At 42.9% G+C, this 13,124-nt stretch overlaps 1 protein-coding gene across 1 annotated transcript in view; it reads right to left on the reverse strand.

The window, feature by feature from the left end:
• Window positions 1-13,124, reverse strand: part of csmd2 (CUB and Sushi multiple domains 2) — a 223,431-nt gene that overhangs the window by 46,312 nt on the left and 163,995 nt on the right. The window contains exons 34-43 of the mRNA XM_041954696.1: window positions 12,703-12,798; window positions 11,838-12,041; window positions 10,880-11,004; window positions 8,466-8,562; window positions 7,489-7,593; window positions 7,149-7,267; window positions 5,184-5,253; window positions 3,103-3,219; window positions 2,683-2,892; window positions 1,081-1,269 (exon numbers count right to left, since the gene is read on the reverse strand). Of these exons, the coding sequence (XP_041810630.1) occupies window positions 1,081-1,269; window positions 2,683-2,892; window positions 3,103-3,219; window positions 5,184-5,253; window positions 7,149-7,267; window positions 7,489-7,593; window positions 8,466-8,562; window positions 10,880-11,004; window positions 11,838-12,041; window positions 12,703-12,798 (1,332 nt within the window). The remainder of the gene's footprint in view (window positions 1-1,080; window positions 1,270-2,682; window positions 2,893-3,102; window positions 3,220-5,183; window positions 5,254-7,148; window positions 7,268-7,488; window positions 7,594-8,465; window positions 8,563-10,879; window positions 11,005-11,837; window positions 12,042-12,702; window positions 12,799-13,124) is intronic.

A 13,124-nucleotide genomic window follows, 5' to 3' on the forward strand; every position in this document is an offset into this window, starting at 1 on the left:
CAGGCCACCTTCTCCTCGCCATTTCAGAAGGCAGATACATAGAACAATGTGTACACGTGTGGGAAATGTTACGGAACGTGTGTGTAGTCGAAATGCAGACTGCTACACTGGTAAGTGTACATTAAAGGCTATATGTTATCACTGCATATTCCACAGGTATAGGAAAACAATGTATTGGCATTGCATGCATTATTCTAGAAATAAATTGATGGATTATGTGTGCGAATGTTACTGGGATATAAAATACATCAATATGATTAATAATATATAAATCTCTTTTATATAATATGCATATACACCAACACATAAACACACACGGACATAGAGTTGTGTTTCCATCATGTCAGGGGGTTACACTGACTTACATGTATTTCCTCAAGACCTGCACTAACCATAACCATAAGGACTACTTGCCTAACTCGAATCCTTACCCGAACCTTACCTTAACACCCCCCCACACACACACACACACGCACACACACACACACACACACACACAAAGAGGTATAATATTATAATATTCTCAGCTAATAATCTTTCACTAGAATTAAAAAGGCCAATACAAAAGAAGAGCTGTGTGAAAAGCTGTGAGAGAATAAACTCTATCTCAGTCCCTCCTGCCTTTTCACTCTGTTGCGCCTTCTCTCGCTCGCATTTATCTCCCTGCTCCCATTCAAAGTTCCGGTGTCATGGCCATCACCTCCCTCTGTAATTTTGCCTGCCTCATTGAATAATCGACAGCCGGAGCGTGAGAATGTGGGTCAAGGACGAGGCAAAAGAAAGAGCACCCATTACTTTTCTTTTCAATTTAGCCCCTCTTTTATTCATCTTTTATTTGTCTCCATTCCCCTTTAGCACACTATTGATTTCCATTGAAGAATGCTTTGCTTCATTAATGGGGGATGATAATTCAGTTTAAATTCATAATAGATAATCATTGTCTCCGTAGCCGCACTTTGCACTAATGATCTAATAGCAGTATAACCAGCCAATAGTTTATAGGACTAGTGTTCACATGAATAAATGAGTTCAATTTGCATATTATTGGGGTATCGATACGACAAATCTCACATCCCTCACCTTCACAGCGAGGGAAAGGGTGGTCCCAGTTGCGGGTGGTGCCATGCTCACAGGTGAGGATGGAATGTCCCATTAGCTGATACCCCGGCAGACACTCGAAGGAAATAGACTGGCCCACATTGTAGCCGGCGCCCACCACCGCCCCGTAGCGGAAAGGCTCTGGATCAGGGCACTCCTGAAGCTCATAAGCTGAGGGAGAGAACAGCATACGGATCAATCTATTTGAATATACTGTATATACTGTAACTTTAAAGCAGTTGCATGTATAAACGTGCGTGCTGATGTGCAGATCAGGGACGCTAAGTGACTATTAGTTTAATGATCACTGTGGCCACCTCCTGTACAGATGCTGACTGTTTCAGGCTCTTTGTTGCTGCCTGAAGCTAGCAATCAGTTCACACAACCACCACCGGGTTGCCTCAACATGTGATTGCTCTGCTCCCAAACAACGGTGTCCTCGATTTCTATTTTCCAATTTTAATTGCCCTTCCTCATACTTGTTGTTCTTCCTCTTTGTGTTCAACCTCCCACTCGTTCCTCATCCTCCTACTCAGACAGGGGGTTTTCAGAGGTTAAAAAAAAAAAATGCCAGGGGCGGGATTGACTTGTGCCAGAGGAGTATGATGCAGTCATCAGAAGGAGTGTGGGTAAATAATTTGTACTTTTTCTCCCCCTCTTGGATACAAAGCAAAGCACCCAGTGAGCCTTGAAGAGCCAGGATATAAATATGACTAAAGAAATTGATTTCTATGGATCACGGCTTCCCTTTTGTAGGAGATAACTCATGCAAATGCTGCGAAAGGGGGGGTATTTGCAAATATAATGCTTGATTTATATGCTAATGTACACATAATTATGTAAATGCACAATGCTGCCTTTCGATTTGCCGGCTCGTTTGTTGCATCACAGAATGCAAACTTTGTGTGCCTGTTGCACCCGAAGACAAGGGCGATGTGGTCCTTGCAGTCAGGCCTTTTATTGGCACGTTGTGAAGAAGTCTTTTTAGTGATCAACAGTTTCTATTCTGTACAGAGATTTATAGACGTGGGGAATTCACAGGCTCTGAGTGCTGATTAGTTTGACGCAAGTCACATTTCGGGCTAATTCAGCTATGTTCAGTATTAGTGTTACATGTCACACTGAAGTGACACTAATAGCACATGAGTGAACAAGAAGAAAAAAAGGTAACACTCGCAGAGATGAGTATTTGCTTCTATAATACAAAATTTTATCTTTGTGACTTTCATTGTGTCAGTTGAAGGAAATAGCTCTGATTTAGTAGTAGTAAATCTAGTTATATTCCCTTCACCTCTGCTGAACCATAGTTCAGTGACAGCAAAAAGGTTTGGAGGAGCCAAAAAGCTCCAGTCACACTGAAGTAATTACTAGTATGATCAAGCTCTGCAGAAGGAAGTGACTCATAATACTGATACTGGCTCAGCTTTGCAATTAGCAAAATTTAGCCTTGGTGATTATGCTCATTGTTATAAATATGCATCAACCAAGTCTATTTTTGTCTGGGACGCTGATCATTTTTTCTTGCTCTGATCTTGTGCATGTTTAACTCTGAGCTCTCGCACGTGATCCTGTCCGGTCTCTTACCCTGGTATTCGAATTTGAACCCCGGTTTGTTCTGTGAATGATCGCTATGAAAATACATCGTGGTCTCATGGGAGGTGGTGAGAAGGGAGGATGGAATATCCTGGCCACTGAATCGGCCAATCACTGTGCTTGTATCGAGGGGCCCGTTGCGTATCTCAAGGAAATCATGGTTGGCCTCGGTGGAGAAGTTGAGGAACTGCATGTGGGCTCCTGGGAAAAGAAGAAAGAGGAAATGTTGAGAAAAAGAAAGGCCATCCTCCCCCCTTCCTGTTCCCCTGCACAAGCTTGCAGATCTAAATCTACAGGGTTTAACCACACGTATCTACAACAATCCAGCTGTACAAGTTGTATAATTAAAGGTTCTTGAGTGTGGAAATACCAAAGCGTGGCATTCTGTAAGAGCCTCTTCACGATGCTCACCGTAACCAACTGGCAGGTAGATTCTCCAGGTGCAGTCGCTGTTGCTAGGGTAGTTGCCAGGGAAACCAGGACTGAGAATCATGCCCTCCATCTCCTCCCGGATTCCACCACATTGAGCTGGCAGAGGGCAGACAAAGCATTTTATTAGCATCTGCAAACAGTGATTCTCCCACATTAAAATAACTCGCAAACAGGGTCCAATACACTGCATTGTTGAGTGAGGGGGAGTCCTGAACAAGTATGGTGATGGTAGGAACTAACTGGTGCCTTTATATGAGAAAGAAATAGCGTATTATAATGTGAATTGTTTTTTTCAGTTAAAGCACAGCAGAGGTCAAACACCCAAATCGCAAAGCCTGTAAAGCTGAGGTTAGAAATTAAAGGCTGGGAGAAGAAAATTCTGAACCCAAGCTGAACTCTAACCCTGTCTTCTGGATGGTTTCACAATGCTTTAAGGCGAGGTGAAACTGTTTTTAATTGCGGGTCAATGTGCTGCAATCCATTCTTAGAAAAATGCTCTTGAGCACAAACACGCACATTCCCCTGCACACTATTCCTTTCATCACACTCAATGTCTCCTGTTTCAATCACATCAGTGTTGTTTTTAACAGCAATGATAAAATACTGAATGGATTTCAATGAAATGAATGAAATTTCAATGAAAAAAACTACAAAAATTTCACCACCATCTCATAAAATGGGAAACTGTATCTCACTGTGATGGAACTCTGGAACTCTTTTCTCACTACTTGAGGTATCAAGCTGCCATATACAGTATCTCTTGCTGCTCTTTGACTTTCTCCTTTTATCTTAAACCACTGGTGGATTTGTGTTGTAAATGTCTTGACTGAAATCCAGGACTAAGACTTAAAGGAGCTAAAAAGGTGAAATCATAAAAATATGGCACGGAAACACAGAGCAAAAGTGACAATAAGATCAAGAAAGATGAAAAGAGCGAGAGATCCTGACTCCAATATTAAAAAGATGAAAGGATGCTGAAACTAATGCTGAAAGAATTAGCTGACCCAAGGAGAAAAAGAAAGGCAGAAGTAGTGGCAAGGAAAAAAAAAGCAAACAAAGTGAAGAAGATTAAGAAATAAGTGGGACAAACAGCTGACATGAGCACACGGAGAAACTCAGGGTGCTTTACCATCGTGTTTCTGTAAGGAATAAGTGAGGGGTTAAATGTTACCCTGCAGCAGCACAAAATGCCTGAGGTAATCAGGAAACTGCTGATGCCTGTGAACACGATGAATCTTCCCTCTCCTTCAACCAATCACAGTCTGAGATGGAACTAATTAGGCAGCAGTAGGTTGTTCCAATAAGTGGGACCCGTTTGTCAAGGTGATCTCACAGGCAGGAGAACTCGAGGCGCAAAATGGAGAATGCCCTCTCATTCAGTGTGTGCTCAGCGTTTATGGCAGAAATATCAGCTCATTTTAAAAGTGCAAACACAAACTAATGAAATGTAACCTTCACTTTTTTTGTTTATAAGTGCTATTAGGTTATGCTTGCATGCAGCCGTGTGCGCTCCAGTTAACAAACACAGCTTCTCTCTTTCATTCGTTCAACCGCCTTCTTGAAAAGGTTGGTGTTGTGATATTTGTGCATATCCAAAAACCTGCTGACATCCGAGTCTTTCATAATGCTTAAAAGTGGGTGTGTTTCTCCTTTTGACCAGGAATGTGGGCTTTTCTTTTGCGCATGCAGACCAACCTTGCAAACTGTTGGCTAGGCAACGCACGGAGCTGACAGGCAAAAGGTGGCGAAAACGTCTGTAAAAACTCCAATGTGAGACATCTGAGTGTCCAGAGAATGCTCCACAACCGAAATGCTACATTTAGAATAAGGTCTAATTCTGAATATCCAAATGGAAAATGTAACCCATACATAACCCCAATAAAATATGGAGTATTAGTGTGATGTAAACGTAGTCAGTATGTAGTGATATGGTAATCCAATACTGCTTTCATTTACAAGCTAATGATGACGAAAATGTCTTCACACACTTCCAAGTATTTATGCTGGGACCTTGGAGCAGTTAGCTGGTGTGCTTTCCATGGAAAAGAGCTATTTTTTACCTATGCAGAGAGGAGGTGGGTAGTTCCATCGTCTCACTGTTCCAGGCATACAGGTGATATGCGAGTTCCCCTGCAAGGAGCATCCACACAGCGATGTGAGCACACACAGACGACACAGAGAGTGCAACAAAGAACAGGAGATTGATGCATTCGTTCCCCCCACTGTCACTCATCTGTTGCTCCAATTATTTGAACCTGCTGCCTGTCTCCACATGACTCCATGAGGCAACTAAATGACTAAATCCATCTGAAGTGACAGGGAACAACAGAGAGGGGCGATCACAGGCATATTAAGGTGATCACATTTATTGCTGCGCTGCCAAAATGAGCAATGCTGCATTTTGTTTGAAAGCTCTGCAGTGGAGTTTCAAAGCAAAGTTGCCATCAAGATAAAAAAAAAAAAACCCACAGCACCCACTGTAATATAAAAGAGCGGTGGAGACAACATGCTAGTAAAGACTTATGAATTCTTAGCTTAGCTAAGCTTAGCTTGAGGGATGATATTTAAATTTCCTCTTTACCCTGTTTACCTATTCCTGCAGCCTGAATTTAGTTGAGATGCACCGGTTTATAATCAGAGAAGTTCTAGAATCAAAACGGTGCGTCTGCATGCAACAATATGTAGGGAAGCATCATGTCGTGAAACTGAGCACAAGTGCTGCCCTGGCACAGTGTGATACAAAGTGACGGAGAGGCTGCATATCTGGGTTTTCACAATATGAATCATGCAATAAAATGTGATTTTATAACTAATGCTGACTATAATTTTAGTGATTTCATTTATATCTGGGTACATTTCCATAATTCTCTTGGATAATGCATTACTGCAAATAGTCTGAGAAAAGCAATATTCTGGTCATTTACATGATTGCAAGTTAGCAGCATAACTTAAAACTTCCTGTAATAAAAGACAATATTATTTGATTATCCATGGAAATTGGCTTGAAGTACAATGACCGGACATGTTTGATGGAGCGCAGGATGACACAGTACCTTCCCATAATGACTCAATATATGTGTTAAGTCATAATTTTGATTATCCAGAAAGAAACATATAATTGAAATGATTCCCCCGAACCTGTTAAAATCTGCTTCTCATCCTGCTGCAATCAAACTTCCCCGAAACTGTCACAGCTATTGGACTAATGTCTAATGCAATCAAAAAATGCAAAGTAAAACCTGCTGACAATAAGGGAGTGACATGAGCCGAACTTAATATTTCTGGGCGAGAGCAGTCGGTGAGGACTGGTGTGTAGAGTGGAAGAGGGAACCTTCAAATACAATTAGTTTGAACTCCTGCATTCAGTGTGTTCCACAGATGTCACCATCTGTCCCCTGAAGCCCAGATGACTACAGCGGAAGCACGGGAGGATGTGCGGGACACAGTGAAACTGGGAGGCTGTGCAGAATTCTGCAGATTTTATAGCAGCACATCCTATAAATTACAGGCAGCAGATGGTGGATAGTACCTGTCCTGATTCCTTTGGGTTACACCTACTGGAGCAACTTAAGGGGAAGACTGTCATGCATCACAACATTCATAGAGATGAATCATAACAATCATCCCTTAATCTATAAAAATACTGAGTTCAGCGCATGCATAATTTGGCTATTAATGTGGCAGTACTCCACATATTATTGCAAATTTGTTTATACTGCCTTAATCACATTAACATAATCTTAGCATACAGTTCACTGGTGCTGAAAAATGATCAGATAACTTGAAAATTAACTTATAAAATGAACTTAAGTGTCTGGCTACATGATCCAATCCATCCAGTCCACCCCGTTTTATTTTCTCTGACATTTCGCTTTATCCACTACTGTAATAGTATGTGATCACAGCGTGAGGTGATAACTGAAGAAGAGCAAAACTGACAGGAGTAACACTGAAAAAGGAAACAAAAGGATAGCACTTCCATGGTCATTTATGGCCGGACCGTATCTGAAGCTCGGAGATGTTACCTGGAGTGTATATCCAGGTTCACACTGGAAAGAAACCACATTATTCATCTGAAGACGCTCCCCAACCTTGATGCCATTCATCGGTACCACAGGCTCTGGACAGTTGGTCAGAGACACCGCTGAGGGGTTAAACAATACATGGAAGAAACATCAGACAGAGAAAAAGAAAGGCAATTAAATATCTGCATAAAAACATAAAAAAAACAGAATTAAAGATGCAACATGTGACCAAAACACAACAGGAGAGACACCTGACCCAGAGGAGGAAGATAAGCAACAGGATAAAATGTAGGGTGGTGACACTTTACATCAAGCGGTATGAGCTGTTTGTTTCACTTACTTTTGTATTCCAGCCTGAATCCAGCTGCAGACACGCTAATATCAGAGAAGAAGTGGAGGTAGAGTTGGTTGGAGGTGCTGTTGAGGAGAGCCGGGACCGTGGTGCCTTGAAGAAGATTAATAGTCGAGTTTAGCAGTGTTATCTCTTGCACACGCAAGCTACTGGCAAATAGCTGCATTTACTGATTTAAGAGCGTGTGTGTGTGTGTGTGTGTGTGTGTGTGTGTGTGTGTGCGCAGCGAAATGTATGCATGAATGATTGTTTATAGGTCCATTAGGATATTTGGAGAGGCAGATGCATAATTATGTGACCTACTCGCTTTAAACAAGACAAAGAACAGAGGCATTAGTTTCTTCCAACGTGTGGGTATGCAATCAGCTGAAAATAAGAACAACAAAAACCAAAACAATGCACAATAAAATCACATGTTCTACAAAAACTGTATGACCTCAAATATGGTTGTTTAATAACTCAAATTTGTAAGCCTGGCATTTCTCTTTCATCTCTTTACTTCTGGGTACATCTAACATTTACTTTTGGTCTGGTTCCAAGCACAAACAAAAGGAGAATTCCCTGTTGCTCTATCCTCGCTATGCAGCGAGCAACACAGATACTGTAAACAAACGCTCACTGTAACTCCACACAGAGAAGGCTAACCTTTGGAGAAGTGTACCAAGATTTTGCCAGGGGACGCTCAAAAATTTCCCAAAACTCCACCGGCTGCCTTCATGTACTCTAAATTTAATTTAGCAGTGTTGCAATTCCAACTGTGCCAAACTGGAGCCCTCCTTTTTAATACTGCATGCAGGCTATTATGTTGCTTCAACTGTGCTTTTGGCAGGTATATCGATGAGTGACTTTAAAATTCTGTTTCACGTCCAAGGGTTGAGGCGACGAATAAACACTGAAAACGTGATTGAACGCACGCAAGAAAATAAACGTGCGGATGCAAACGCGCGCCGCAAACACGGCGATACCTGAGAAGCTGCCAAGCATGGTGTCAGTGTTGTCTCCTCCGTCGAACACCTCCAGCGAGTCCCAGTTCTGCTCTGTGACAAAGCTGATTACCTGGATCTGAGACAGGGAGGAGTGAGAAAGAGAAAAAAAAGGATGGGATTTGGGGAGCCGAGCAGCAACAGCAAGGTCAAGGGTGTGTGTGTGTGCGGGGAAATCAAAAGTAAGGTTGAAGAGTTGAAGATTGAGGAAGAGGTTTCTGAGAATAATGGATGCAGCGAAGAACTAAAAAGCACAGCCGTATGGAGAGTGACTGCTCTCGCTGAAGAGCAGCAGTTGCCTCGGCCCTGACACGGGGCAAAGCTATTTCTATGTGGAAAACAATACCCAACCACGCTCTCCTCTCATTCAATGTTCCACAGGATCAAAGATAGAGATCCTTGATAGGCTCTTTTCGTCATTTTTTCTTTTTTTTTTAACTCTTTTTACTACTTACTTTCTTAAAAGGTGAAAAATGAAATGATCAAAGCCACGAAGGGCTTCCCAAATAGCAAAAGTTCAGAAGTCTCAACAGATGGCGGCAGTCATAGTGCAATATACATGAGTGAGCTTTCTTCTCTTTACTTTCAACACCCTTTTGGAAGGCTGTGTTCGAGTGGTGGGCTTGGGAGATGAAATTAAGAAAGCTGCATGACAGCTGCAGAGAGTGTTGGATATTCTTCAAAGACAGGCAGACTGAGACTGGGTCTTGTAACTGTTGAGAAAAAGAGATATCACATACTGTAAGAATTGCATTCTGTTTTCTCACATAGGCTGACTAAACGACGGATTTTAAAACTTGCGTCGCTGTTTAATGCAAACCAAAGAGAGTGCTAGGCTGTCTCCTAATTCGTAAACTGGCCAGAGCACCGTGCCATCTACTGTATCTTTGCTCTCCGTCTGTCTGTCTGCTAATTCATCATGTAAAGCTGAAGAAATCCATCCATCTCTTCAGCGTCCTATGAGTCCTCCTTCGTTCCTTCGCTCTCTCCAACCCTCCCTTTCTGCTCACTCTCACATCCATTCCTCGGCCCTCTCCTCTGCCTCTGATGGTTATAGATCGGATACGAGCCAATTAAAGGGGCGGCAGAGGCTCTGGCGCATCCCGGGGAGACGACGCAGATCACAGATTGATCTTTCATTAGGGGGCCGCAGCAAATGTGCCGGCAAGGCACCTCGCTCCTTTAAGTTCTCTTCTGGATCGTGACACTCCAATCTAATGTGTCTCTGCTAGCTGGTAAAAAGGGAGCAACAGCGAGAAAGACAGATGGAGAGGAAGAGGGTGATGGGTGGAGGAGGAATAGTAGGGATGAGGAGGATTCGGACGTCATATTTTGGTTGCACAGGCGGTTCCCCTTTTGCATTGAGTTAGTGTGTGGGAGTGTGGTGGAGGCCCAGAGAACACAAACATTCATAAATCACTGCCAAACTATACCATTGTCAGTCAGGTATGTATAATTCCAGCGTCCTGCTGTTTGCATTTCAGAGGTTGTGCAGCACAGGCAGCTCTCTGTTCTATTTCTTGGTCTATTTCACCTCAAAGCTATTGCAATGTTAGTGTGTAGTGCAGCATGTTAAGTGCGCCTGTGGGCCATCTTGTGTATTTGACCTGCAAGGACAGTCAGCTGAGGTAGAGGAGCTAATAGCTGAGGGACGGCACTGAGGTCATTAGCCACAGAGGCTGAAGCATAAGCCTAAAAACTTTCCATCAGGCACATCCACAGGGACCTTACCCAGGTTCCTGGTGGAGTACCATCACACACGCATCAAAGAATAGGAATATGCAAACTGAATTAACTCCCAAGAAAGAAAAGTAAAGAAATTGAAGAGGCAATTATATACACATTTATTTCAGGCTGTGCAATCTTAACTTTCTGGAATAGTGATCTGCCAAATTAAATTCTGAGCCTCTGTAAAGTGTACAGACTTTATCATTTAGCCGCTCTCCTGCACCCTGAGATCTATAAATGCGATACCTTGATATACTGTGGGTAGCTCTGTTAATTAGCCCCTGGTAAGATGAAAGTATATCACCGCACAGGAGCTTGTTGTCAAGACTGTGCGGAGCTTCAAAGGCTACAGGCTAAAGGTAAATAATATCTTTTAATTCCTTTACCAGTCTGACCAGAGACCATTTAAAAAGGGGTTACTCGATATGTTTTAAGTGAGCAGAGAGGTCACTGAAGCTCAGCCTCAGAGCTTCCAAATTTAATAAACTACGATGACTGTAGGCAAAAAAAACACTATTAGTATCAAAACTACTCACTATAACATTGGATTTTGGATGGGTCATGGGATGTGACACTGTGTTGTTAACATAGCTCTCTGATTTCCTGATGGATTTAACTCATTTTTGAGGACGTACGTTGATGCCAGGTAGAAACTCTGCTATACTCACCTGGATTCCTGATCCTTCAGGAACAGTGATCTTCCAGACACAGTTGAGGCTGTTGAGGTAAGGCTCAGGAAAGCCCGGCGACAGGATGGTGCCAGTTCGATGGGTTAGATTGCCTCCACACGGAACTGCGGGAAAAAAGGAGAGGGGTGGAAAGATGTCAGTCATGCCAGCAGCGTGCCAAATGTATCACGACTGCAGACGGGATGTACAAAGATGCAGGGAGAGTGAGATTAGGTACATGCATACAAGCATGCATAAATTTGCACACTGAAATGACTATAAAAAAATATGTTAATATTAATCTCCCTCCTTAATCTTTCTTCCTCAAACATAAGATGTGATTCTGCTCGAAGGATTAAGGAATTCTCTCCAAACAAGAGTCAAAATTGCAAACAGGATGAAGATCATACAAGTTAACCAAAAGATTAGAAAAATGAAATCATGACAGCACAGTTAAACATTCAAATTATCTTCGCTTGGTACATTTTGTGCTGGTTCTAAGAGAAATCAGATTTTAGGACATTTGGAGTCTGATCCACCTGACCATGCGAGCGCATGCTGTAACTGTGTTTACAGTCTTCAAACCCTGCCATCCCAGCTTGCTCTGCACGTCTACACATCTGGTGATGGCAGAGGAGCATCTGCTGCAGCTGTATGGAACGTGTGCGTCTCTGTATGCACATGCGGATCTCCATGTGACCGAGTGCGTATGTCTGCGTGTATTTGCGACCCGCGGCTGTGCCCGCCTGCCACCTGTGCGCTGATTGGCTGAGTATCGCTGTATCGCTACGGGCGATGGCTGGCAGCTCTCATCTGTGGCAGAGTTTGAAACTCAAGGCATCGAGCGAGAGAGACACGGAGACAGAAGCAGGGACAGAGAGAGAGATCGAACAAAAGCCTGCAAGAGAAACAAATGAGTGCGCATGTGCTTGTCCGTATTTGAGCATTCATGGCCTACCTATACAGCTGGGTATGGAGCTGTTCCACTGTGCCAGGGCGTTGGGAACTGTCAAACATTCAATGGCGCTCGATCCCTCCAGCACATAACCTGGACTGCACTCAAAGCGGATCACAGCGCCAACAGCAAAGTTGTTTCCCATACGGCGCCCGTTCCGGGGCTCAGGGACGGAGCTGCACTGGGTGGCACTGGTCCGTGGCACGGCTTTGCAGAAACAGAGTGAAAGGCAGGTTGATTTTTAAGTTCGTATTTGTAACATTTCCAAGATAATATGAGGCTGTGTTTTGCTCCTCTCTGTTACTGACTAGTCAGGAAGTTTTCTACTGAATGTTGAAGTGATTTGTTAGACGAGTTACTTCGGGTGTCATTGTCAGACTGACCGCACATAGATAATACAAAGTGTGGTATTCAGCTTCTCTGTGCCTTGTGCTTCCTTCAGCTTAATTATAATAAAATACAATAAATGAATTATTTATTCATTAAACTTTCTCCAGAGCTGCCATTGCCTTTGGATATCTGCAGCAAATGTCATTTCTGGTACAGCATTGTTTAAGGAAAAGAACAATTTAAGAAAAAGGTCCCTCTTGGTGGCATAGAGGAACAGGGGAGTTTAAGCAAAACCTTTTCACCAGACTTCTATACTTCTACAGTGTTAATGCTCCGGAGCACACAGTTCCACCGACACACACATGCAAATCACAGCTGAAGCAGCGGTTGAAGGTGAATCCTTTCGAAATCACTCAGCCAAGCTATCTATTATGAAGGGGGAACTGCTGCTGTTGGAACACAGGGAATCCAAAAAGAAACAAGGCAGTAGGATTTGTTATTGTGCACTTGTGCGAGTGCCTGTGTGTCACACACTTACCCTGGTAGACCAGGTGGAATCCCCGAGAGCTGGATTGGCCTTTGGAGGTGAAGCGGATCAGGATTTGGTTGGAAGTTGCTAAAGGCAACGATTCGCCTGAGATGGGGAAAAAATGACAGACACAGTTTGCAGTGCTTTAGTGCTACCTTCACTTTACACTTGTGCGAGTACACAACACTGTTTCCAGCTACCTAACCGCCATCTAACCACCATCTTGCACAAAACAATATAAGTGTGAATGCCAGTGATTATTTTAGGGACCCAATCTGTGTGTCCACCATGGAACTTCAAAAATGCAAGTGGTAGGAAATCTGCTAATGATTGTGTGAAAGAGGACATACTGCAGGTCTGAACATAGATATATTTAGGAGCTGTACTGATGTACAGCACTGCAGGAAAGTAGTGCAAAAAAAAAAAAAAAA

Source organism: Chelmon rostratus, chromosome 16 (genome assembly GCF_017976325.1).
Source record: "Chelmon rostratus isolate fCheRos1 chromosome 16, fCheRos1.pri, whole genome shotgun sequence".
NCBI classification, from domain to species: Eukaryota; Metazoa; Chordata; class Actinopteri; order Chaetodontiformes; family Chaetodontidae; genus Chelmon; species Chelmon rostratus.